The sequence below is a fragment of the Beta vulgaris genome, chromosome 2 (genome assembly GCF_026745355.1).
Source record: "Beta vulgaris subsp. vulgaris cultivar EL10 chromosome 2, EL10.2, whole genome shotgun sequence".
In the NCBI taxonomy this organism is placed as follows: Eukaryota; Viridiplantae; Streptophyta; class Magnoliopsida; order Caryophyllales; family Amaranthaceae; genus Beta; species Beta vulgaris.
In genome coordinates, this window is record NC_079203.1 from 49698583 (window position 1) to 49724927 (window position 26345).

A 26345-nucleotide genomic window follows, 5' to 3' on the forward strand; every position below is an offset into this window, starting at 1 on the left:
TACTGATCAGGCCAGGCCGTGGGAATAAAAAAAGACCCTTTCCTTTCGGGCGACGAAGTATTTCTTTTTCTCTTTTCTTTTTTTCTAGTAATATTTATATATATATATATATATATATATTATATATAATATAATATATTAATATATATTATATATATATATAGGAATGGGATCTTGTGAAAACACCCATAAAGCTGAAAACTGAAAACTAAAAATCTGAGTTGTTGATAGTAAGATTGACGATTGCACATCAACACTCACACACGCATCTCGCTGTATTTCCTTTCACACAACTCACCTAACAGTTTCTCTCTCTTCTGTTCTTCTGAATTTCTTCTAATCTCTCTTGCTCTCACTATTCATCTTCCCTAAAAAAAACCTAGAAACAAATCCATTATTCAATTGTTCACCTTTCATTAGAGCTCTCTTCATTCATCCCTAAATTGCGATAATTAATCAAATCAATAACAACATCAGTTAGAAAATCATTTAATTTTCGAATCATAAAAAGAAGATAATCGTGTTTCAGAGAATATAGGAGAGAGAAAATCGCCGGCGAGAGGGTTGCTCACCTTCCTGAAGTGAAAATCATGCTCTGGAACATATGAAGATGACGTTAAGTCTTCTCTGTATGCATCTTCTTGTGTATGATGCAGTGGTTGGTTTGATCTCTGGTGGCAGAGCAAATGTTCAAATTGTATGATTTGGATTAGTTTTTTCTTTTCTTATATTACTCATTCTTTAAACTTGTGATTTGCTACTTTTAGCTTATTTTTGCTCAAATTTGCTTTAGTTGTTTGACAAATTGTTTGTGTTTTCGCATTTTAAGGTTGAATTTCTTGAATTCGCTATTTTCAGCTCAATTAATATTCAATTCTGGTCTAGTTTTGAGAATTCGCTTGTGTTTCAAATTTTTAGCTTTTGAATTCGCTATTTTTAGCTCAATTGATATTATTATTTCACCAGATTCTTATTATGAGAGTTGAGAAAGAAAGAGAAGGCTGAAGAAGATGAAAGTGGAAGAAGAAGGTGGGGGAAAATTAAAAGTTGTTGGTGATTTGATTTTTGACTTGTGAATTTTTGGTGGATTTTGGTGTAGATTTTGTTGAAGACTTAAAAGTTACCCTCATAATACTCAAATTTACCTTATAATACTCAAAGTTACCCTACAAAGATAAAAATTAATTATGATATACTAAAGTTATCCTAAACGTACTAAAAGTTACCCTTATAATATATAAAGTTGCCCTGGAAATATATAAAGTTATCTTTAATATAGTGAAGTTACCCTAAAACAGGCAAAAGTTACCCCTAAAGTATATAAAGTTACCCTAAAAGTGGTAAAAGTTACCATTGTTTTCAGTTTTCAGACTAAGAGTTGTTTTCAGCGGATCCTACTATATATATATACGGTTGTTGACACATGCATCGCGTGCATATGCTACTAGTAGTGAACTACTCCCTCCGTGTGTTTTAATTGCTAAATTTCCATTTTAGGAAATCAAACTACCAACTTTGACCGATTGTCATGATTCTTTTATAAGTAAAAATATAGGCATATGTGATTGTGTTAGATTTTTCTCGGTGGGTAGATTTATAATTTCAAATTTTTTAATTTTTATTTAAAAGGAAATATGAGAGATTAAGGGTTTAAAAAAATATCTTGAAAAACGTGTCCAAACAATGTAGCAATTTAAAAAACGGATGGATTATCACACATCTATGCCTGTTGAAACCAATTAAATGCCAACTTATGAGTGTTTCATATTGGAGAAAGAGTAGACAATAAACCACTTTATAAGATTAAGAGTTACCCCTCCTATCATCAATTGGTTTTACGATGGAACCTCGTAGCTTGTAAGTGGGCTAGTGGGCCGAACTTCTGAATTGGGAGGAGACAGACTAGAGGGAGTAAAATGAAGATGATTTTCACTTAATTTGAGAAATACAGTGAAATTAAGTTATTTTCCCAGAATTTGAGTAGCTGTGTTAAACACCCATTGACGAGATCAAATCGTCTTCCATTCTTCAAGAGCAAATGCGTGGTTTAGCAGCTCAGATTTATACTGTGAGTTTTCCTTCTTCAATTCCTTTATTTACTTTTTCTGAAAGAAGTTAAAGTTCGAATTTTTCTGGGTTGTTTGTTTGATTAAGCTTGCATTAATACTGTAAATTTGTGCTTCTTTTTTAAGTATATTTGCGGAATTAGACCCAGAAATGTACCATCTAGTGGCAATTCTTCACTACTTAGAACCAAAGGTCAGAAATTTTGCTTCTTTTTAGTGTGATTAATGCAAACATTAGTGAAAATTTTTATATATTTTTTGAGCTTCTTTAATGAATTGGGTTTAGGTTTTTAGTGTATCAAATGGTTTCCATTTAATTTGAATTTCCAGAAGAATTAACTCTTGAAGAGCAAGCTGAGAGAAAAATTGGATGGTTGCTTAAGCTTATATTTGCTGGCACTGCTACTGCTGTTGGTTACCAGCTTTTCCCATATATGGGTATTGTTTTCTTTTTCTTATTGTGTTAGTTTCCATCAAATTATTTGTATTTGGATTAAAGATGAAAGGTGTAATCTTGTGCTAATAAAGCAATTGACTTGTTTTTACTATTTTCTTTTGTTTTCGTTCATTCTCTTGTACAGGAGATAATTTGATACAACAATCTGTGTCACTTATGCAAGCCAAAGATCCCTTGTTTAAGAGAATGGGAGCATCTAGGATTGCTCGTTTCGCAGTAGATGGTATATTTTTCATTCTCTTGTGAATCATATTTCTGGTGTGGCTCTTATTTTGTATTGTGAAGCAATGAGTTTGAAAAGAAAAATTATTTATCATGGTTTAACTTTTAAGCATGTGAGACATTGACTAGATATTGCACCAGTTAGGACAGTGAAAGGTTGAGCTTCTAGGGTAGTGAAAGGTTGAGATCCTAGATAATGTAGAAAAAGCTGGGGGAGGTCAAAGATGACCTGGATACAGGGCATTAGAAACGATAAGAAAAAATTAGGTTTGTGGGAGCATATTGCGCTTGTGGAAGAGTATGGAGGCAAAGGATCCATGTGGACAGAAAATATCAAATTTTCACTTAATCAACCCAATCTTAGTGGGTATTAAGGCTCTTACATTGTTATTGTTGTTGTTGTTGGAAGGGTGGGAGCATTTAATTCTCATTCCATCACTTTTCTGACTTTTTCTGTTGGATCAAATATGCATCTTCCATTTGAATGCTTTGACAAGAGCTGCATGATGTCTTCCTCTTGGTTATCTTATATGCATCGTGCATCTTGTTGAGTACATTACTTGAACTTATGTTGACGCTAAAGCAAATATCAATTTGCATGAAACACATGTTTCTAAAAGAGAAGCTTGTACTATTTGGTTTATTCATTTGAAAAAGTGTTTACAGAATTACAGGGAATCTGGATCCAACTTTATGCTGTTAGGAGATGCTGCATCTGGTGTAATTACAATTGGTGGTCTTCTACTAGTGTGCTAGTTCTTATAAAAAGTTCCTTTGTAGTTAACTTATGGACTGCGATCGTCTAATTGCATATGAAATCCGATGCAACGGCATGTGTTGTGTTTTAGTTGCATTTCTGTTCCAATTATATATCTCTGCATTTCCTATACTTCCTCCATTCTGAAATAAGTGAAAATTTTGTATCTTTTATGTGTGAGCTTTTTGGGAGAAGTGTTTTACTTATTTTAGAATGGAGGAAGTATATATTTTTTACCCAGATGTTCAAGTTACAGAGAGACTAAATTTGGATTATTTTTTAAAAAAGCTGTGTCCAATATATGTTGTAGATGAAAGGAGGATGAAAATTCTAGAGATGGGTGGAGCTGAAGAGCTTGTAAAGATGTTGGATAATGCTAAAGATGACCGAACAAGGAAAGAAGCACTTAAAGCTCTTTCTGCACTTTCAAATTCAGGTAAGATTCACTATATGCATCGCAATTTGTGTTCCTCTTATTGTTTCTCAAGGACATTCCATTTTAGGCCCTATGAGCGTGCAGAAATATAGCTAGGGAAGCTCATTCCAAAAGTTCTACTCCTTCCATGTGAAAAATATACTCTTTTTGATTTGGACTTGACCAAAAGATATAACATTCTCTGTAATAGTAATGAATTTATCATTTGATTTTCCATGCCATCATTTTTTAATGTTATTTCACATAAATCATGCTGTTTAATTCGAGAGTATTTTTAGGATGTATCCTTACCTGTCTTGTGACGGTATGAGTTTCTTATATAACTATTTTGAATGTTTTACGAGAAAACCAACATTATTCTTCTATCTGTGAGCTAATAAAGTACAAATGGTTTTTTATATGCTCTAGACAACTCGAATAGAATGATTAGCCCCTATTTACACCTTACTGATAAGACTGAAATACATGGCCTACCAAATCTGAAGCTTCTTGAAAAGTAGTGGGTTGATGGAAAAATATATACCGAACAAATCTGCAAAGAGATATTGCAGGTGCAGACTAGGTAATAGCTGAGATAGACATTATATGCAAAGTGCAAACGTTAACACAAGACTAAGAGAGAACAAACTTGTGTCTTGCTGAGGAGCCAAAAAGTTAGTTAATAACTAAACCAAATACAAAGTTAAGGCTTTAGGGGGTAATAGAAGAGCTTACTGCATGTTGCAGTGAGGGTGTGTATGCTGGTTAGGACAACCATGGGTCCCTCTGCCCTGCTGCTGCCAGATGCAATGCCTTATCGTGTGGGCTAACCTATAAAGGGTTCTTCCTGGTATGTGGAGTTGGTTCTATTGATCATTCACAACCCTTTGTCCATCCCCTCCCACCTGGTGTTTTATTCTCCTCTATATTCTTTCTCCCCTTTTCCTTTTTTTGGAGGGGAAGCTTTTCCTTTTGAACTTATTTCATAGACTTGCGCCCTTCCCTCCAACTTGCTTTTTTAGACTTCTCCCTAGTCTTGTTCACGCCTTTATCTACTGATTATTTCCTTCCTCATTATCTATATATCTGCACGATGTTGCCTATCAAGGAAGTGAACCTTTAAAAGCATTCATAAGATTTACTACCCTATTGAGCTGAGGCCTTGTTAGTGTTGATCTAGGGCACCCTGTGTTATCAGAGTTGTTGAGTTTTGCTGTCAGCGCCCTTGTTCCAAATATTGTCTGATACCAAGTTTATGCAAGAAAGAAACCTCTGTAATATGTAGGTGTAGGGTATGATTGGTGAACTGATGGTAGGAAATGAAACAGTAGTCCAGTACCCCTTTTCGATATCACATGAGAAGCTGTCCTTTCCAGCAGCATATTACATTTTCGTCAAAATTCATTGCTGACGTGGAATTCAAAAACATCCTTTAGCCCCCACTTAAATACTTAGTTTTCTTTTCTTTTTAAAGACGCTTATCCTCCTTAGGCTAGAAATTTTTTTAAGAGCATGCCATGTAGGAACTGTAGTCTTGAAGGTGAAGCATGTTCTTGATTTCAGGAAGTATGAGATTTGTATCTAAATATGATTTGATAATGATACGGAGGAAGTATGAGATTTGTCAAATCTCGTCCTAATTGTAATTAGTATCAAATCAACAATCTCAAATGACTCAAATGTAGACAAATCTCGTCCTGATTGTAATTAGTATCAAATCAACAATCTCAAATGTTAAGCGCCGTTAATGAAAAATATAACGTAATTTCTTGAACTTCATATAATATAGATAACCACCCACACGATAAAATCTACCACATAATTAGTTCAGGAGATCCATAAAATCTTAAAAATCTTGGCGAAACTCAAAAGTCAAAAGTATATAAGTGACTGAAATGGACAGATACTTTGATACAGTTGCCCTTTTCTCTCCTGCAAGATCAACAGTTGCATGTACATACAACAAAACTACCATTCCAAAGTGGAGCTGCTACATATACAAATGAATACACATTGACTATAAATCAGCCACACTTATAGCTTCCCCATTCAGTATATATGTATACACTATATCACATATCATACAATCTAGCCAAAAACTGTGATTGAGAATGTCCACTTCAACTATAAATATTTGCCGTGATAGAAATTGTACTTGTGACCACTGCCAAAATCACCATACTCACTGCAATAACTTTATCTCGTGTTGAGGATATACCGCGAACATCTCTGCCATATGAAATCAACAATTATAACTTATAAGAAACGGCAATATATCATTCATGTCTGAAGAAAAAAGAACAGAACACACCAAAGGATTTGGTGGAGAACAACAAAATGTAATGGCGTCGATAGTTTGATACCCTTACTCAATAGTAACAAATGAAGGTATACATTATAGTCATGTAGTGAGAGTGTTGTTGTCTTTTCACCCCTTGTTCTCCACCAAACCGTTTAGAGTTCAGTTGTAATCAACATGAAAAGAAGGAGCTAAAGGGAGAGTATACCTCAAAGTGATGGCGGCAGGGAAAATGAATGCAATTGAGATGACAGTAGTTGATCCAACATACTGAAAGAAAATCCATATATCGGGAATGGCAATCGCAGCCAAGTAGGATAATGCCAGCAAAGTTGAAGTGAGAGAAATGAATGTGAAGTTATTGCCACTAGCCAGAACACCCTTCTTAAAGAACAAAAGTTCATCAATGTTTCCTCTCAGAGAGAAGTTAAGCAGAGGGTAGACTAGGACAAGGTGAAGAGCATAGCTCAATCGTACTACATCGTTGAGTAAAGGGCTCGTAGAAGAGCTGTCAAAGTTTACTAGTATGTCGGATGCAATGGAATCCCCGAATAGAAGGTATCCAAAGAAGCCAACAGAGAAGTAGATGACAGCGCAAAGTACAAGAGAAATTCTCGTTGCTACTTTCATCTTTGAAGGTTTGCCGAGTTCTGAGCTGATTGGATGTACTATAATTAATGGAGAAATGGAGATCAGCATTTCATATGTATATATCATATATAATGAGGTTTAAAAAGTTGAGTCATTATTGTACTCACCATTGAAGTGAAATGTAAATGCTGTTACTATTACTGGGACGGCAGTGAAGAGATTGAAGAATGAGGATTGACCATCCAAGTCAGGAAACAATCTAGGCTTCTCAGTTTTTCCATGAAAGAGTGCAGAGATTGCCATCACGAAGCTTATGCAAACAAACACCACAGCTAGGAAGACCGATACTGCAGAGGAAAACCTCAAGGATTCTGCTTGTAACATGATTGAAAATTGGAACTTAGCTCACAGTACATAGCTTGTCTCTTATTCTTATTTTTTCAACATCAAGCAATTAATAAGGTTTAATATACTTGTTGCATGATTTACTTATGGGTGTGTATTATTTTCCATTGCATTGAAACCCCCATCAAATGTGCGTCCCTCGAATCCTAAACATGTGGCGAATTTTGCTGGTGTGATGTGACTTGATTGACATAGTGTTGGACCATAAAGGCCGAGAACGAGGTTTCATTCAAGCGATCTAAGCATGGAGGTTCTCGAATTGACAATCTTTGTTTCTCTGCATAAGGTCATGGGCTCGATCTCAACAACTATTTTCTTATAGTGTAGGTGGTTTACATGGAAGGAGTGTCATATCCGACTATCATGGATTGTAAATGTTAACCTTTGGTTGGTTCTACTCCAAAATTTCACCACTTTCAGCAGAAAATCTTTTTCAACATCATTTGCATGCATAATGCAGCTCTACCAAGAGCATATATATGAATGTATCAACCAATGAAATCCTTTGTTACTATTTCAGTTCTTTAATTTTCCAATTTACTTGTTTACCTACAATTTTTTGGTAGTTGAGAGAATAGCTTTGCTGAATTGGCAATAATTTTACATCTAATAGAGGATGAGCTTACCAACACGCCGAAAGAGGACTAGAGGTAGAAGAACGAAGACAACAACGAAGAGAAGCGCACAAGGCCGAGCATTCCACCAATGAGAACCAAACCATTCTTGTAAGACTCCCAAATGAAGGGACTCTCCACTATCACTTCCAGAGAGGACATCTCCTACAACATCAAATACTATGATATTAAGCACACACCATTAAACATGAAGTATCAACTAATTAGGATCATCAAACATGAAAGGTATCATACACAGCTGAAATTACCTGATCTAAGGAAAGCTCCAAGCATATTAAAATTCTAGTCCCAACTTATTTAACTAGCCCAACCAGCTCAAGTTGATATGGAAGGATCTTATAATGGGGTGATACACCAGGGCTATGGACATGACTTCTTCGATTTTACTCGCGCATAAGCTAAGCGGCCATGGAATGTTGATTAATTTGGGAGTTTGGTCCCTTCCCCCCTCGAACCCCTCTTTGATGATTACTTAAGACATCATCTACAGATTGTTCTATGTCCTCTTTTTGAATCCTAACTTGTTACCATATGAATAAATATTGCAGTTCCGTGTGCCAACAGGCAACAATATTGACATTGTCGCGTTAAAGATGAAAACTAACAACTCATATTAAGAATACAACACTAGCAAAACATATATGATCACCATTAGAAGATTATAATATCTCGAAAGACCACTTAATTTTGCAGGAATGTAAAGTTTTAATTTGAAAACTTCTTAATGGTCCAGACACATCGACCTTTATCGTAGGATTAAGTATAGGTTTCATCATAAAACTAATTGGCAATAGGTAAAATAGCCGACTAGTACCTCTTTTTGTTCGAGCTAAGACGACTCATTAGTCGACCCACCTCACATGTGTGGTTTTATCTTGACAGAATCGTACTAGTACAACATACTTGAGCAACTCTACCATACTTGTTTGATCAAGTTCCCTTTATTCTCTATAGCCCATGAGAAGTGGGGTATTAAGAGGGATCCATCTTACAAGAAAACTCCAAACTATTTTTAGATTGGTAATTACTAATTAGGTATTCAACCTGTAAGGAAATTATCCACCACAGAACCCCCAACTTCATGGTATAACTTAATTCTCAAAAGTTAATTAGGCTTTCATCATATTTTCTCCTAATAAAAAAAATTATAAATAAGCAGAAACAGCACAAGATCAACTAGGTTCATGATAATTTATTGTGCACTCAAACTAATTTTATCACAAAAATGGATTATATTAGAATAAAAAGAGTGTATCATACGAAAACTAACTATATCATATAAAAATTGAATATATCATACAAAAACAACTATATAAAAAGTGATTATATCATACCTGTATCAAAAAGAAAATTGATCATATCCTATAAATTCTTTTGCAGAATAATTTAAACTAAGTTTTTATTACATAGTGAAATCTATTAGTAACTTCTGATTAAATTGAAACCACTAAAAAATTCTACTTCTAAAAATCAAAACAGAATTAAAAATGCAAACAAATTAAATATTATTACATCATAAAAAAATGCTGAAAAGTTGAAATAAATAAATACTTACCTATAATGATCAGAAAAACGATCAAGCCACCCAAATTAGTGATAATCACTGAAATCTGAACCAAGAAAGACCCGACCCATCCAAAAGACTCCCTCATAACACCACCATACGTCGCCGTTTCGGCAGTAGAATCACCGGAATAAGTAAACCGGAGCAAAAAGTTGACAGATATATCCGCTAATACTGCCACAACAATAATGAGAGAAAACGCCGGAATAACTCCGAGCACCTTCAACGTCGCCGGAACTGACATAATTCCGGCGCCAACAATGGTGGTGGAAACATTAAAAACTGCGCCAGAAATCGACGCTTCTCCTTCATTCTTCTTAATTCTCGTCGGAAGTAGCGGAACTCCGGCGTCGGAAGTCATTTTTCCGGCGAGGGTTTGAAGTTACGGTATTGCCCCTTCCCACCCTCGCGCCTTTTTTTGTTAGCTGAAAGGAGGGAGGGGTATTTCCGTATTTTAAGAAGTGAAATTACAATTTTGTCGTGGGTTGTGAATTGTGATTGGGGAGAAAATGGAAATTAGATAGGGGTTATGATAGTAATTTGTTATGGAGAGTTTTATTTTTTTGGTGGAAGTTAGAAATGGAGAAAATGTAGTTGGACGTGGTAATGGATCATGTGAAACACGACGATTTTGTTGTAAATAAACTGAAGAGAGAATATAGAAGAGAGAATCGTCTTGTATGGCTAGCAAGATACATCAATGCCCCTATTGCACTTAAGTATGGTACTTCAGGACCAAGGATTTCTTCATTGATTTCTCGAGGACGGAATGGGTCTTTATCAACATCGAGTGATCTTACAACCATTGGGCTACTCAACGGGTGTGCTTGATCCAAATAAAACCTTTTTAACACTTTTCTGTATATGTTGTTTGATGCACAAGGATTCCATTCTTTAGATGCTAATCTGTAGCCCAAGCAAAATTTTGTCTTTCCAAGATCTTTCATCTCAAATTCTTTCTTCAAATATTCCACTGTGTGTGAAATCTCTTCAGGGGTCCCAATAATATTTAAATATCAACATACACTGCAATTATTACAAATCCTGCCCCAAATTTCTTTATAAAAATGCATGGACTGATAGGGTCATTCTTATAGCCTTCACTTAACAAGTACTCACTGAGGCGATTATACCACATACGCCCTGATTGCTTCAATCCATAAAGAGATCTGTTTAATTTTATGCAGTAATGTTCTCGAGAATTAGAATTTGCTGCTTCTGGCAGTTTAAATCCTTCTGGGACTTTCATATAAATGTCATTGTCCAGTGGCCCATATAAGTAGGCTGTGACTACATCCATTAAACGTAAATCAAGTCCTTCTCTTATTGCCAGACTAATAAGAAATCTGAAAGTTAGTTGCGTCCACCACAGGGGAGTATGTTTCTTCATAATCAATTCCAGGTCTTTGTGAGAATCCTTGTGCAACTAAACGTGCTTTGTATCTCACAATTTCACCATCTTCATTCTTCTTTCGCACAAAGACCCATTTATGTCCCACTGGTTTTACACCTTTAGGTGTACGGACTACTGGTCCAAAGACTTCTCTCTTTGCAAGAGATTTTAATTCTGCCTCAATTGCTTCCTTCCATTTTGGCCAATCATCTCTTTGTGCACACTCTTCAATAGACTTTGGTTCATGATCCTCATTTTCTTCCATAACATCAACTGCTACATTGCATGCAAAAATTTCATCGACGTCGATTTGATTTCGGTTCCATTTTATTCCAGACATGACACAATCAGTTGAGATCTCTTCATTGTCAGGTACCTGAATTTCTTCCTTTGCCATGTCTAAAGTCTCTCCTGGAGATCCTTCAGAATTCTTTGTTTCCTCGGTCTGGCCATTATCAATTCCTGCTCCTTTTCTTTTCCGAGGATTCTTATCTTTGGAACCAATAGGTCTACCACGCTTCAGGCGTGCTGTAGACTCACTAGCAGTTTGATGTTTTCCTTCTGGGACATCAATTTTATTGGAGCATTCACAGCTGGTATATGCGACTTGGTTACTCTATTTGGGTCAGTAAATGCGTCTGGCAATCGATTTGCTAAGCTTTGTAAATGAATTATCTTTTGGACTTCTAATTCACATTGTTTATTACGAGGATCAAGATGAGATAATGATAATTCATTCCAACTGATTTCCTTCTCCAGCTGTTTATTCTCTCCCCCTAATGTTGGAAAAACTGACTCATTAAAGTGACAGTCTGCAAATCGAGCCTTAAATAGATTCCCTGTGGATGGCTCTAGATATTTAATTATTGATGGAGATTCATATCCAACATATATTCCTAACCTCCTTTGAGGACCCATCTTAGAACGATGTGGTGGAGCAATTGGAACATATACAGCACATCCAAAAACTTTTAGATGGGAAATATTTGGTTCCTGACCAAAAACCAATTGTGATGGGGAGAACTTTTGATTACTCGTTGGCCTGATGCGAATTAATGCTGCTGCATGTAATATAGCATGTCCCCAAGCAGAGATTGGGAGTTTGGACTTCATAAGTAGTGGTCTAGCAATCAACTGGAGACGCTTTATTAATGATTCAGCTAGACCATTTTGTGTGTGAACATGTGCTACAGGATGTTCAACACTTATCCCAATAGACATGCAATAATCATCAAAGGCTTGAGAAGTGAATTCACCAGCATTATCAAGGCGGATTGCCTTCATAGGGAAATCTGGAAAATGTGCTCGTAATCTAATCAATTGAGCAAGTAGTCTCGCAAACGCCAGGTTGCGAGTTGATAGCAAGGATACATGTGACCATCTACTCGATGCGTCAATTAAAACCATAAAATATCTAAATGTTCCACATGGTGGGTGAATTGGCCCACAAATATCTCCCTGTATACGTTCCAAAAAATTGATAGATTCAAAATCTATTTTGGTTGGTGAAGGTCGTATTATCAACTTGCCTTGTGAGCAAGCAGCACATGAGAAATCATTAGGAAGAATCTTCTGGTTCTTCAATGAATGTCCACATGAATTTTCAATTATTTTTCGCATCATTATTGAACCAGGGTGGCCCAACCGGTCATGCCAAATAGTGAAATTATCTGCAAACTTCCTGTTTACTATGGCATATGTTTCAATTGTATTGATTTTAGTATAGTACAGACCAGTGGAAAATGCAGGTAATTTCTCCAAAATATTCTTAGTGCCTTGGGTAATACTCGTGATATGAAGGTATTCAACATTTCCTTCACTTATTGTCTCAATATGATATCCATTATGGCGAATATCTTTAAAGCTCAATAAATTTCTTTGAGATTTGGGAGAGTATATGCATCAATGATTTCAAATTTCGTTCCCATAGGCAATAATATATTTGCTCTTCCGGAGCCTTCAATTATCTTTGTACTACCTGATATAGTACTCACACTAGTTTCTTTCATTGTCAAATAAGAGAAATATCTCTTGCTTTTTAGTATGGTATGAGTAGTTGCACTGTCTGCTAGGCATAAATCTTCACCATTCATTGCTAACTGAACTTGAGGGGCATTCATATTCTTCAAATAAATGAAATAACAATAATATATAAGAATAAATAACCAAAATTTAACAATGTCATATAAAATCATAGTACTAACAAATAAAATCTAAAATAAAATAACATAATCCAAACAAAATCCATAGTAATAACTTAATAAACGAAAACAAAGTTTTATTCTTCAAATGACCATAATCTAATCTAAGGATTAATTATTCCCTTCAGGGGTGGTGAAGAAATCAGCAACTTCCAGGTGAGTTGTATTACCACAATCAAAGTCACCTTCGCCATCTTCGTACACAAGATTTGTTTCTATTTTCTTTCCCTTTTGCTTTAATGATTGTTGATAAAGGTCAACCAAGTGTTTTGGTGTACGACACGTACGAGACCAATGACCTTTTCCTCCACATCTGTAACATACATTGGTCAAGTTCTCATTTTTATCTTTCTCTTGTTTGTTATCATCTTTATTGTCCCCCTTCTGGTGGGAATATGAATTCTGGAAATAACCACCTCGGCCTCGACCTCGACCATATCCGTATCCACGTCCATATCCATGTCCACGACCACGTCCATATCCATGTCCACGTCCATTATTGTTGGCATGATATTTTTCTTTCCCATTATGGGATGTCGCATTCGCTTCAGGGAATGGAGCAGAACCAGTTGGACGTGATTCATGATTTTTCATCAGTAGCTCATTATTTTGCTCAGCCACAAGGAGACAAGATATAAGTTCAGAATATTTCTTAAATTCCTTTTCACGGTATTGTGTCTGCAGGACAACATTATTCGCATGAAAGGTAGTGTATGTTTTCTCTAGCATTTCTGCATCAGTGATTTTCTCTCCACATAATTTCAACTGTGAAGTAATTCTGAACATAGCTGAGTTATATTCACTTACAGACTTAAAGTCTTGTAGTCTTAAATGTAACCAGTCATAACGAGCTTTGGGTAGTATTACAGTTTTCTGGTGGTCATACCTTTCCTTTAGATTACTCCAAAGGACTTGTGGATCTTTCACAGTCAAGTACCTTCATGGAGGTGGTGGCGAAGAAATATCATAGCCTTAGCTTTGTTTTGAATTGTTGCTTTATTGCCTGCTTTGATTTGCATCTAGGTGAATTTCAGCGTCTAACACCCAAGACAAATAGTTCTTTCCAGTAATATCAAGGGCCGCAAATTCAAGCTTTGTAAGGTTCGACATAGTATACTATATACAAGTGAATATTGCAAAATTAGGACTTCATATCAAATTGTAATTCAAGTAGACTACTCAAGTCAATAAACGAATGATCTCAAAGAGAAAGCAATAAAGGATCTCAAAAAGAAAGTAATTTCTACAAAATAAGTTGAATGGTACAATTTTCCATAAAAAAAACATGTAATGCCCACTTAACAGTGAATTAAGTAAATCGCATAAGGCTAAATAGATCGAAAATAGGTAGCAATCAAAAATCACAACTTTATCATAAAAATTAAGAGCAGAGACTAACATATAATAATCGTTTAAAATAGAACAAATATATCAGTATGATATAGATCAATGAATATCAGATCCACATACCTTAACAATGATGAATCAGTGTAACGAAAATAATGGTCGCTATTATAATTTATTGAACCAGTTTTCAATTCAGAAAATTAACTACCAAATTATCAAATAAATAAACAGAATGCGGCATAATAATTACGGAGTAAAACTTTAATAAGAAGTTGGATGTAGAGTACATGAGAGCGCACAAATATGATTTAGAAATAACAACAATACAAGAATCTGAACAAAGTGGAAAATTAATTATGCCACATAGGTTAACGTGATTAAACGCTAAAGTGAATCAAGTTCTATGAGAAAAATTGTCGTAGACCATAGAAATATAGTATATAATGTAGATCCAAAATCTAATTTAGAAGTAGAAATAGATCAAAAAAAAAAACATGCGGCAATACATTAATATAAACTAATCCACCGAACAAAACATGCGGCAATACAAAACCATAATCAAAATTTTATACCATTCGTTTGTTTATAATAATTAGTCAAAAAAAAAAAATTATCCAACAAATAACGGTAGTCACTAATAACAAAAGTGATAATACTTTACCTCAATGACAAGATGATTTTCTTGGTTTCTTGTTTGCTCAGTCGGCTAGGGTTTGGTGCTGATAACGTGTTGTAAATAAACTGAAGAGAAGCGTTTTTTATTTTTCCTTTCTATGTATGGGCTTGGGCCATATTATATGAGGAAATCATTGTGTCTGTGGTGATTTGGTGATGTTCTGATGTATGATAATCTGATATGTTAATTTAATAATGTGTGTGCAGTGTGATAGGTCTAACTGTCTAAGTCACGGATCTTAGAGTAAAATACGGCAAATGTTTTAACACCCAAGTTTAGAGCAAAGTCAAAAAATTCTCTTTTATATGATAAAAGGCACTTCTCGCCAAGCTAGTTTTGAAATTAGTAAGTTTTTTTTTCGTAGCTGGATTGATACAGATTTTGAAGACTTTGAGCACTTCTTATTTTCTCTTGTTTCTAAGAAAAATGTCCCTCAAGCTTTCAGGTTAGTTAAGAACCTTATTTGGTCTCCTCTACCCCCTAGTTTTTTCAAAGTGATTTTTGATGGGTCTAAGGCTAGCAATGGTGATGTTTCCCTTGGTTTTGTCATTCAAAATTATGTTGGTGATATGCTTCTTGTTGGCGGTAAAGCTATGGGCTCTCATGTCTCTATAATTCGAGCCTAACTAGGCTTGGGCCCTTAGGGAAGGGGTTAGGGTTGGCTCTTCCTTGATATCTCCCATTTCATTGTTGAAGGAGATAATCTAGAAGTCATTAATTCTATGAAAAATTCTTGGCAAATTCCGTGGATAAATTTCTAACATTGTTTTAGATGTTAGTGCTGATTTGTCTCGTTTTCTTGAGTGTAGGTTCATTCATTGTTTTCGTGAAGCTAATCGTTCAGCGGACTTTATGGCTAGGAAGGTGCATGACTATCGCTTCGTTTTGTATTGGTTCCCTCCTTACTGTATTGATTTCTCTCTTATCATCTGCAAGGAAGTTTTAAGTTGGCCCCCGAATTAGGGGGTCAAGTCTAAGTTTGTTTTCCGTATGTAAAGATGAAGGTGAAATAGCATCCTTCCTTCATAAATGTTGCTCTTGGCCCATCTAGTACATACTCTTGGAAAATATATAAAGGGTTAAAGCTTTAGTGAGAGAGGGAATATTTAGAGAGTTTGAAATGCATAGAGTATACATATTTGGAAGGACCCATGGTTAGCCGATGAAAGAGGCTTTCTATTAAAGTTGTGCAAAAACATCTGGTCCGTAATTCGGTAATTACATATCCGATTCAATTTTTCTAGTTTTCGAACGTTTTGGATCGGATAGAGTCAAACAAAAATTTCAATTTTGGATACCCAAAACATTGGAATTTCTTTTCCGATTTTTTCGAAAATCCGGTCCAAAGTATCCAAAACATACGTACACAAGACCAAGTGTCCGAAAACATCCGATCCCATGATCGAATATCTTAAAATACTCTATAACCTAATTCGGAACTTGTTATATGAGCTTTGTCCTTCAAAAAAAAATTCAATTTTTTAGTTATTATGGTCTAATCTGATATGAACTTATTTTTTCTGATATGTAGGAAATTAGGAACAAAATAGGTGATAACCTTATACTTTGTTCCTACTGATCTGGGTCGGGGCCAAGATCTGTAGAAACTATAACGACAACCAACAACTAAAAGTAATCTTCTACTTCATAATTTCTTTTGGCCTTACTCTAAGACCAAATAACCTAGGCACTGAATACATTCAAGTAGAAGTGTAGAACACAGATAAGACTGTAAGAGTGCAAGTGTGTAACATTACAAAGCTTACAAATTACATACTGTTCCTCTCACTCTTTCTTTTTCCTTTTTCTTTTTTTTGAATATACAAGGAAACAACAAATCTAAGAATGTTTTCTCTCAAGACAACCCCTTTGCACTTCGGGCCGCGCCACTTTCACTTCAGCAGATTTCATACAGCCAACAAACAACGACGTACATTGTATCCTCCACATTAAAGTTTCATTAAAACATATGAAATCTTTAACACAAGATGGAAAATGCTACGAACGAGACTTCAATGAATGGAAATTGATAATCTTCTCTTGTTAGTGGTCCAGAAAAGAGTACTTACATGTAGTATATACATTGATTGATTCAACCACCAAGAGAGGATTTGTGAATTTGGAAGAGCAATTTAGGCGTAGAAGCAAAGACAATGCCTGATCGTATAGAAAGACAATCCACCTGATCAAACTGCAGCTAAAACTGGAGTTCATACATAAATCATGATGGACTATGAAACCCGCTAAAATGTGGGCAATAGTGTGTACAAACCGCTAAGCTTTACTCCCTGCTGGAGTGGACAAATTGGTCCATATAGCGATTGTGCTGGCAAATACTGCGATAAGTATAAGCATTACTGCAATCACGTTGTCCTTCAATGTAGAGATCCCATGTATATCCCTATCAATTTTTACCAAGAAAATGTAAATTTTCATAAAAGCTTGATAAATGAACATGTTAACAAATAGATCTAGGAATGGACATGCATGAGCCCCCTACTGGCCCAGCCCTGCACAAGAGCCACAGTAGCGGGATGCCAGACCAATGATTGAGTCCATTTTCCAAAAATTAACATGAGCATGGCAGGCTGGCAGGCTGGCGCCTGGCAGGATCTTAGCCTGCTCATTTTCAACAAGGTTCCAAAAAACTAAAATTCTTAAGGAGGGGGGGGGGGGTGGCTCTTCTGTAAAATAGGCACGAGACAGCCATGGCTCAATCAACAACAAGCATACGGAAAACACACCCCTACCCAAAAAAAGAATGAAGAAGAAGTACCTTAAAATAATTGATGATGGAAATATGAGTATGAGGCAAACAACTGTTGTCGAACCCAGTATCTGGAAGCAATACCATATGCTTGGTATCCAGATTGCAATTACATACGCAAGGGCGAGTGGTATACATGTGATGCATATGAATCTTGTAGTATTAGTGGCTAAGTCAGGCTTATTGGGGAAAATGAGCTCGTCTATGTTGGCTCTGAGACAGTAATTTATTAAAGGAAACACCAGCATTAGGTGAACTGCATAGCTTAATCGAACAATAGAGTTAATTACTAAACCAACCACAGTATCATGACCAATCTGATCGAAGTTCACTAGCATGTCAGCATCAATAGAATCCCCAAATAATAGATAGCCAAAGAAGCCGATGGAGAAATAAAAGAGAGCACATATTATGAGTGATATCCTGATAGCCATTCTCATGTCAGAAGGTTCTCCAAGTTCCGCTCTAATTGGATGAACTGCATCAAGAATTTACAGAATCAGTGAATAATATTGCTGAGGGAAGCTTACATGCATTATGATACTTCTTCTGGAACTTCAAAGTTTATGTATTGTTCTGTAAAGGGGTAGGATAACATGAGGACTCTCCCTCACTGATCGGGGTCATTCTACTACTAAATATTTTATTGTGAATTTCTTAAGGATTGATCAAGAGCCTAAAATTCTGTTTTGCTAGTTCAATATTATGTAAGATACAAAGAGGTCATGACCAACCAACCTAGTCAGGAAAGGGGGAAAACCAAACAGGGAAACAAAATTAGCAAAAACCGAGAAGCAAATTAAACCGACCTAGTCTGACCACTAACTTTTCTACGTATTTTCTTAACTTTTAAGGTCCTTCTTTTGTAAAACTTTTGTAGCTTCTTTTCTTTTTTGTCTTTTGAAACAGCATAATAACATAGTGTCCACTTGTTCAGCATGCTTACCATTGATTTGGTATCCAAAAGCAGTCATAAAAACTGGAATGGTGGTAAAAAGACTGAGGAAGGTTCCTTGACGGGAGAAATCTGGAGCAAGCCGAAGGTTCTGTGTCTTTCCTTCCAACATCGCTTCTATTGCCAATACTGAAGATATGACAACAAACACCAAGGCAAGAAGAATGGCCAGTAACGAAGTGTACCTAAGTGAATCTACATTAAACAATATAGAAGTTAGTGTAGGATTTTTAGAGGAGGAAAGAGAGAAACTTGGAGAGGATTAAAAAGACTACATTTTTATATATTTTTCATACTCACTTAATGAATAAACAAAACAACCTTTAAATAGGCATACAAAGCACTACTAATAACATGTTCACTATGTAGCCCACTATTTGTTATCCCACTAACCAGATCATTATCTAGACCACTACTTGTTAACCAACTGACTAATTATTAGCAACTAATCTTAACTATTAGGAAAACTATTTGACTAATTTTGGAACATAATCCAACACACCCCCTTGCTTCAAAAATTTTAGGAGCCAACATTAAACATTATGTCACAATCTTGATTCTTGGTAATTCTTCCCACATGATGGACCTTCATTTTTTTTATCTTCATGGAGCACTTCTCTCCATTAACATGGAAGCACTTCTCTTCCTAATGTAATGCACTTCTCATTACCAACTTTAAATTTATTGATGCACTTCTCATCAACCTTCAATAAATGGAGCACTTCTTTCCATAAACTCTATTTGACGTAGTCTTGCAAATTTGACCACATCCACTATTACAACTTTGGAAATCGTCTCTGCGTTGAGTACGACTTTCACACACTCGTAAAGATTACTCGATCTTCAACTCAAACAATTTTTTATGCCCTCTTTTTCACAGGATTAAAATCCATTTTCATGGGCTAAAAGGGAACCCAACAACACATCACACTCAACCATTACTTTCATGGTTAAACACAAAAAATTTCACTCAAACAAAAAAAATTGCTCACAAGCAATGAAATCAAGCTGCGTTGCTTGTTTCTTTTTACTCAATTTTGTTTTTAATACTCTTTTTGTTAGGACAGGGTAAGAATTTGAAGCAAAACAACATAACTCCAGATAATGTTCATTGTTCAGTCAAGCAATATATATCCGCAAAACAGAACTTAGCTATGATCCTCATTACCGATGAGTAGCCTTTGAAGTACTAACCTACACGACGAAACAAAACCAATGGGAGGATAACAAGAAGCACAACAAAGAGAATTGCAAAGGCACGCGAAGTCCACCAATAAAACCCGAACCACTCTTGTAGTAGTCCGGTGTGTATGACTCCCCCAGATTTGGATCCTGCAAGCACATCCCCTGAAACGACATAACAAAAAAAAATTGGTCACTCACATGTACATCTTGAAACTAAAGGGATTTGTGCCAATTATAAAGGTATTATAGTTCTATAGCATTATATTCATTTTATAGATTTCAGGTGATGGCCGCCTATATGATGCTATTACTAGTAATTCAAGCATAGATAAAAGAGCTCTACTCCATTAACATGAAAATATAAAATCAATCAAGACAACTATAATAGGCCTGCAAACAGGCCTTCGCGAAGATCTTCAAATCCGCAATAATTGGATTAAGCTTATATGTTAGTCATCCTCTCGCTCCTCGAATGGGAGGCAAGATGAAGCATATGACGCCAACCCCATATATACAGGTTTCAAAACTAGATCTTGTGGAATACCCTAAAATTCATTCTTACACAGCTTAATTTTCCAAGTCCATCATCAATAATTCATCCATTAAAGAGCTACAAACTAATCCATATATCAAATACACACCAAAAGATTAAGATCTAAAAACTCACAATTCAGCAACTAAGAATAAAACAAACCCCAAAAAATCAGAAACTTAAAATAAACAAACCCACTTACCAATAATAATCAAATAAATGATTAGACACCCAAAACTTGTAATCATAACACAAATTTGTAAAGCAAGAGAACCAAGTCTTCCAAAAGACTCCCCCATTAAACCAGCATAAGTAGTTGACTTTCCTGAATGAGTATACCTCAACATGAACTCTCCTGTAACATCACCCATAAGAGCAACAACAAGAAGAAGAAAAAGTGCTGGAAAAACACCCAAAACTTTAAAAGTTGCAGGAATTGACATAATTCCAGCACCAATCATAGTGGTTGAAATATTGAAAACTGCACTTGCAAGAGTTGCCCCTTTTTTGGGAGCAACATCAACAGGTGATTGAATATCTTGTAGTAAAGGAATTCCTGACTCTGTATCTCTTTCTTCCTTCATTTTTTTTGTTTTCTGGGTGTGTTTTTTTCTTGTTGTTTAATCAACTTTTGGTTGTTTTTGAGAGGAATTTTATAGTTTGCAGCAAAGTTTGTGATGTTACCTCACCTCTTATGGTATTAATTTCATCTACCTAAACTCCTAAAGTACAAGTATGTGATGGAGATTGGAGATTGAAGATTGATTTTAGGAGAAGGAAAAATAAGGAAGAATGAAGTTCCTTGAAAAAGTCGGCAAAATGGTAATCAATTTAAGATCTTGAGAATGGATAAAGTCCAGCACACCAGTTGCGTAAATGCGTGCAGTGTCCACATAATTTTGGTGTTTTGGGTCATACCGGTCATTGAAAGCGGCGTGTGTTGTGTCTTCTTGTTTGTTTTTAAGTAGTTTCCTTTGTGCTGATCCTCTCTATTACGCTTTTCCCTACCCTTGCTAGTTGCAGACTTGTAGTTGCTTCTTTTTGTCCTTGTCCCCCAAGTCCAATCTTTCCAAACTTGGGTGGTGACAACCAAATCTCCAAATATCATGGTTAGTTGGTGTGGGCTGGCCAATAACTTTTTGAGGTAACATTTAGGCTATGTTCAGTTCACCTTATTTTTGCTTATTTCAGATCAGATCAGATCAGTTCAGATCATGCTTATATTTAAAAATCACTATATCTTTCATTACATATTAGTAAAAATTATAATAATTGAATATTAATAAAGTACTCATTGAAACGAATCAAACAAGACACCACATGACTATATTTTTTCTTATATATTGAGAAAAATCTAAAAGATAAGATCTTGTTATCAGATCAGTTCAGATCAGATCAGATCAGAAAAAATAAGTTCAGATCAGATAAGTTCAGATCAGAAAATTTCAGGTGAACTAAACATAGCCTTAGTCGGTGGCGGATCTTAACTAACTACTCCCTCTGTCCTCTATTAGTTTACCCCTTTTTTTGGGGCACATTTGTCGAGATACTAATTTGAACCTTAATATCTTTAATTTTCGATAAGCAAAAATTACAAAAAGTTGATATTTGGATAATACACATTGAGACGAATCCAACAAAATCTCACATGACTATATTTTTCCTTAAATACAAATCACAAGAGATAGTCAAAGTCATGTAGGTGAATAGTGTCAAAAGTCAAAAGGGGTAAACTAATAAAAGACGGAGGGAGTATTTAACAGGAGGTCGAGTTGATAAAATAAAAGTTTTGGTGTAAAATTTTAAATGTTAAAAAAAAACACTAATACACACCAAAATATAAATATACTATTATTAATAGCTACAAAGAGCTTGTAGCTAATGCAACAAATGAAAATTTCAAAGGTGCAATTTTTTAGAAATGGTTTCCATTTATTTGTTTGACCGTTGTGAAATGTTCAAGAAATTGAAGGTATATTTATTAGCAACTAAATAAATTACTCCAGTAAAAAAACTAAATAAATTACCAAATTGCTTTCTTAAGTCACAGAAAAAGAGATAAACTTAAATGTTAAAAAAAAACACTAATACACACCAAAATATAAATATACTATTATTAATAGCTACAAAGAGCTTGTAGCTAATGCAATAAATGAAAATTTCAAAGGTGCAATTTTTTAGAAATGGTTTCCATTTATTTGTTTGACCGTTGTGAAATGTTCAAGAAATTGAAGGTATATTTATTAGCAACTAAATAAATTACTCCAGTAAAAAAACTAAATAAATTACCAAATTGCTTTCTTAAGTCACAGAAAAAGAGATAAACTTATATTTCATGATTGTTAAGAATGAGTTTGAGAAAATAAGAAGTACTATTATAGTTAAATAAAAAAGAAAGTTTTTTAGGAAGAAGAATAAAAGATAGTACAATCAATGGAAAAGATTTTTGTAAATTAGGCAAATTGATATAAGCCAAGGATAAAGCGGAAGAAGAAAGAAAGAAGTAAAAAAGAAAAAAGGAAAAGAAAAAAATAAGGAAAAAGAGAAGCATATACAATGAAGAAAAACAAAAAAAATCAAATGTGTTGATGCAAGGTTTGAACTTGTAACCTTTAGGGCTCAAACTTCATTTTACATCTTACTTCAATACCATTGTGTCACAATTTGTTTTGTAACATAATTTACAGTTTACTTAATTTATCTTATACAGTTATGGGAGGCCAAGCCCCCACCCGCCCCTTCTATAATACGCCCCTACTTTTAGTATTTGGATTAAATCGAAAGTTTAGTGAGGGTGAAATAATGTTTGGTGAATTAGTTTTTGGTATTTGGACAAGTGTTTTAGAAAAGTCATAAATATTAGTTTTGGGGGTAGAGGTACCTTACTTTGGGAGTAATTTTAGAATATTGAATATAGTTAATTTTTGTTATTTTACTAAAGTAACAAGTTAGTTTTACCAAATACTAATTATCATAAAAGCAATTATCGCATTCAAACTCTAACCGCTAATATCTTACATCTCACAGCTAGTACAACATATGTCAGCTACTGTATAACTAATAGTTACCGCAACAAATACTTTTGTCGTATATATAGACCTTTAAGAGCTGGGAGTTGCATCATTGAGCTTTCACTTGATTCCTTTGTTACTATTATATTAATTTTTCAATTTCACATGTCCTCTTCACATGTTACTACACAAAGTTACGAGTAGCCACCGTTAGAGTAACTCATTGAAATCTAACCACCGTAAACTAAAAAAAAAAAGTTGAAATTCCGCTTGTAAATTAAAGGTATAATTGTCGTTTGCCTTTATCTTATATTTATTTTTTTCGAGAATCCCGTGATAAAAATAATTTCATCTGAGCTGTCCTCGCACATAGCCACTCACCTAGAGGCCCAACAAGTCCAATCCCTCAGCAATATTGAAATTTTTGCTTCCACCAAGATTTGAACCTTGGTCACCCATGTGGGAGATAGGAAGTCATACCATTGGACCCAAGGATCCTTGGTCGTCTACCTTTATACTTATGTACTCCCTCCGTCTTTTATTAGTTTACCCCTTTTGACTTTTCACATTTATCAATGTAAAATTTTGAGTAATAATATCTCTAATTATGTATTTGTAAAAATTATAAAAATTTAATATTCCAAAACTACATATTCAGACGAATCAAACAATCAATATTACACATGATTATTATTTTCCTTACATATAAAATACAAATAATGGTCAAAGTAATAAAGATGAATAGTGTTATAAGTCAAAGTGGGTAAACTAATAAAGGACGGAGGTAGTATAAAACAGTTGACTTTTGATCTACTAAGTGAGGTATAGACTATACGTGGTTATTGCCATTTTGAAGAAAAAAAAGGTTTTGATGTTATTAGACATGATATTTTAGAAAGTTACACTTAATTTACATAATATAATAATTTAGGTTGTTTATCCGAAATCAAACTCTACTTTTCCTTTGTCCAAAGATGATTATATGCATTTATATCTATTTTAGAACTCTATTTAAAACAAAAAGAATATGACACAACATGCTTGGATGGTTCGATGTTGACCATTAATACTTTATGTTAGAAAACATCCCAAATAAACCACAAAAACAAAAAGTATGTATAAATAAAAGATGAACAATGTCTAGTTTTTCTTATTTATTATTATCATCACATCTAGTGACATATGAATATAATTATATCATATAAAAAAAATAACTCGTGCATTGCAGGGGCTTCAAAAAAATTTAATTTTCCTTATCTAAAACTCCTTATATATATTTGTATCTATTTAGAAATCTTCTTTTTTTAAAAAAAATCAAAATTAATTATAATGATATGACGTACTTATGTGACGCTCCCTCTAAATATTTTTTCATAAGTTTGAAACGATATTGTAAATGGATCTTACTTTGATCATATTTTGAGGACTCTCTAATGGTATGAAAATATAATATTCTGAATTACGCATCAAAAGTTATATTCATTACATAGTATAATAATTTAATTTTTTTATTGAAAACCAAACCCATGTTTTTCCATATCCAAAAGTTATATTTATGTACTTATATATATTTACAACTTTACTATTAAAAAAATTAATATAATGACGTGGCAGTTTTATATGGCGCTCTCTACAAAAATATCTCCATAATTTGTAAAAATATATTGTAAATAAATGGATATTATTTTGAACCATATCTCGAGCACTCTCCAATGGTATAAAAAGTATAATATTTCAAACAATGCAACAAAAACTATATTCAATTAACATAAATAATATATGTTTTTCATTCAAAACCAAACACTTATTTCCCTTATGCAAAACTAGTTACATGTATTTATATTCATCTAGAACTCTATTTTTAAAATTAAAAATTAAATATGATGACTTGGCATGTTCAAGCGACACTATCTATGCTCTAAAACCTTGAGGAGCTATCTTTGCTGTCAAAATATTCCTCTTACACATGGATACTAGTATTGAGACCCAAGCAAATACTCATTCTCTTAGTCGAGAAGGTGTAGATTTTTTAATTTTCACATACCCTATTTGAATATATTTTTTTCCAACATACAACAACAAAAGTTATAATGTAAAAACTTTGAATATTCTAAATCTAATTAACATGAATAGCTTTTGTTGAAAAGCCCTAATTATACTTGAATTTCTAATTCTAATTGTAGTTTGTTATTTTAATGCGTTAGTATAGTCATTATTTCTTTTTATACATTATTACTTGAATATAAAATTTTAAATAAAATACAGATGGATCTTATTTTAAAGCATTTTTAAATACTTTCTAATGATACAAAAACTATAATTTTACGAACCATATAATAAAAATTGTATTCGATATACTATGCTTAAGTTTTTCATTGTGAACTCAACTCTATTTCTTCTTATCCTGAACTCCTCACATGTCTTTATATTACTTTGTAACTCAATTTTTATTTTAAAGTGATATGACAGCTATAAGCGCAACAGTTGGCGTCCAATTTTACGATCTCGTGAACCGACTTTTGGATTGTGCTTTATATATTAGTTATTATATGATAGTTAGATTTTGTACTTTTTAGAGGTTACAATCAATTTTTTGTCAAGTAACCGAACACGTTTCTTTGATCATTAATATTTTAAATCGCGCACAAGTACAAATCATAAAATGTTGATATTTTGAAAATATACATTGAGACGAATTTAACAAGATTACACTTGATTATATTTTTGTTTATATAATAGCGAGAAAATAGTGTCAAAATTAGTCGATGAATAATGTTAATCTACTTAATGTAACTTTTTTTTTTTGGAACAAAGGAAGTATTAATAACATTGACAACTATTCTTGTAATAAAGTGCATACTTTTAGT

At 34.2% G+C, this 26345-nt stretch overlaps 3 protein-coding genes and 1 long non-coding RNA gene across 7 annotated transcripts; 2 read left to right on the top strand and 2 right to left on the bottom strand.

Annotated features, from left to right (window-relative positions):
• The first annotated feature begins 280 nt into the window (after positions 1-280).
• LOC104908175 (hypothetical protein) lies at positions 281-16122 on the top strand. Of its 4 annotated transcripts, none has more exons than XM_048639302.2 (6): positions 281-2068; positions 2193-2259; positions 2397-2504; positions 2648-2746; positions 3813-3938; positions 15838-16122. In XM_048639302.2, the coding sequence occupies exons 1-6, from the start codon at positions 2039-2041 to the stop codon at positions 15972-15974; spliced, it is 567 nt and encodes a 188-aa protein (XP_048495259.1). In that variant the 5' UTR covers positions 281-2038; the 3' UTR covers positions 15975-16122. The 4 variants fall into 4 exon arrangements, with proteins under 4 accessions (XP_048495259.1, XP_048495261.1, XP_048495260.1 ...); XM_048639304.2 differs by lacking the exon at positions 15838-16122 and adding an exon at positions 7826-8420 and having other exon boundaries at positions 287-2068; XM_048639303.2 differs by lacking the exon at positions 15838-16122 and adding an exon at positions 7408-7748 and having other exon boundaries at positions 287-2068.
• On the bottom strand, positions 5825-9882 carry LOC104908198 (amino acid transporter AVT6C). Its single transcript, XM_010697289.4, has 5 exons — positions 9403-9882; positions 7839-7991; positions 6975-7178; positions 6425-6884; positions 5825-6146 (listed from the first exon to the last, which is right to left on the bottom strand). Exons 1-5 carry the CDS (start codon positions 9770-9772, stop codon positions 6038-6040), a joined length of 1296 nt encoding a protein of 431 aa, XP_010695591.2. The 5' UTR covers positions 9773-9882; the 3' UTR covers positions 5825-6037.
• On the top strand, positions 9902-15176 carry LOC125495023 (uncharacterized). The gene is made up of 2 exons (XR_007271543.2): positions 9902-10044; positions 15105-15176. It is a non-coding gene; the product is annotated as an uncharacterized LOC125495023 (long non-coding RNA).
• Positions 16123-16655: 533 nt separating the features above from the next.
• LOC104908157 (amino acid transporter AVT6C) lies at positions 16656-21392 on the bottom strand. The gene is made up of 5 exons (XM_010697245.4): positions 20670-21392; positions 19945-20097; positions 18742-18945; positions 17805-18273; positions 16656-17429 (listed from the first exon to the last, which is right to left on the bottom strand). The coding sequence occupies exons 1-5, from the start codon at positions 21049-21051 to the stop codon at positions 17303-17305; spliced, it is 1335 nt and encodes a 444-aa protein (XP_010695547.2). The 5' UTR covers positions 21052-21392; the 3' UTR covers positions 16656-17302.
• Positions 21393-26345: the final 4953 nt, after the last annotated feature.

Excerpts from the sequence above, each read along its gene's own strand:
- LOC104908198 (XM_010697289.4), bottom strand. The coding sequence starts at position 9,772 with ATGACTTCCGACGCCGGAGTTCCGCTACTTCCGACGAGAATTAAGAAG. Across the intron at positions 7,179-7,838 it reads AGTCCTCTTTCGGCGTGTTG|AATCCTTGAGGTTTTCCTCT; the intron begins GTAAGCTCATCC and ends TGTTACAAGCAG. Across the intron at positions 6,885-6,974 it reads ATTTACATTTCACTTCAATG|TACATCCAATCAGCTCAGAA; the intron begins GTGAGTACAATA and ends CATTAATTATAG.
- LOC104908157 (XM_010697245.4), bottom strand. The coding sequence starts at position 21,051 with ATGAAGGAAGAAAGAGATACAGAGTCAGGAATTCCTTTACTACAAGAT. Across the intron at positions 18,274-18,741 it reads TTTTGGATACCAAATCAATG|TTCATCCAATTAGAGCGGAA; the intron begins GTAAGCATGCTG and ends TTCTTGATGCAG. Across the intron at positions 17,430-17,804 it reads CCATCATCAATTATTTTAAG|GGATATACATGGGATCTCTA; the intron begins GTACTTCTTCTT and ends AAAAATTGATAG.
- LOC104908175 (XM_048639302.2), top strand. The coding sequence starts at position 2,039 with ATGCGTGGTTTAGCAGCTCAGATTTATACT. Across the intron at positions 2,069-2,192 it reads TAGCAGCTCAGATTTATACT|TATATTTGCGGAATTAGACC; the intron begins GTGAGTTTTCCT and ends TTCTTTTTTAAG. Across the intron at positions 3,939-15,837 it reads TTCTGCACTTTCAAATTCAG|GTTCATTCATTGTTTTCGTG; the intron begins GTAAGATTCACT and ends TCTTGAGTGTAG.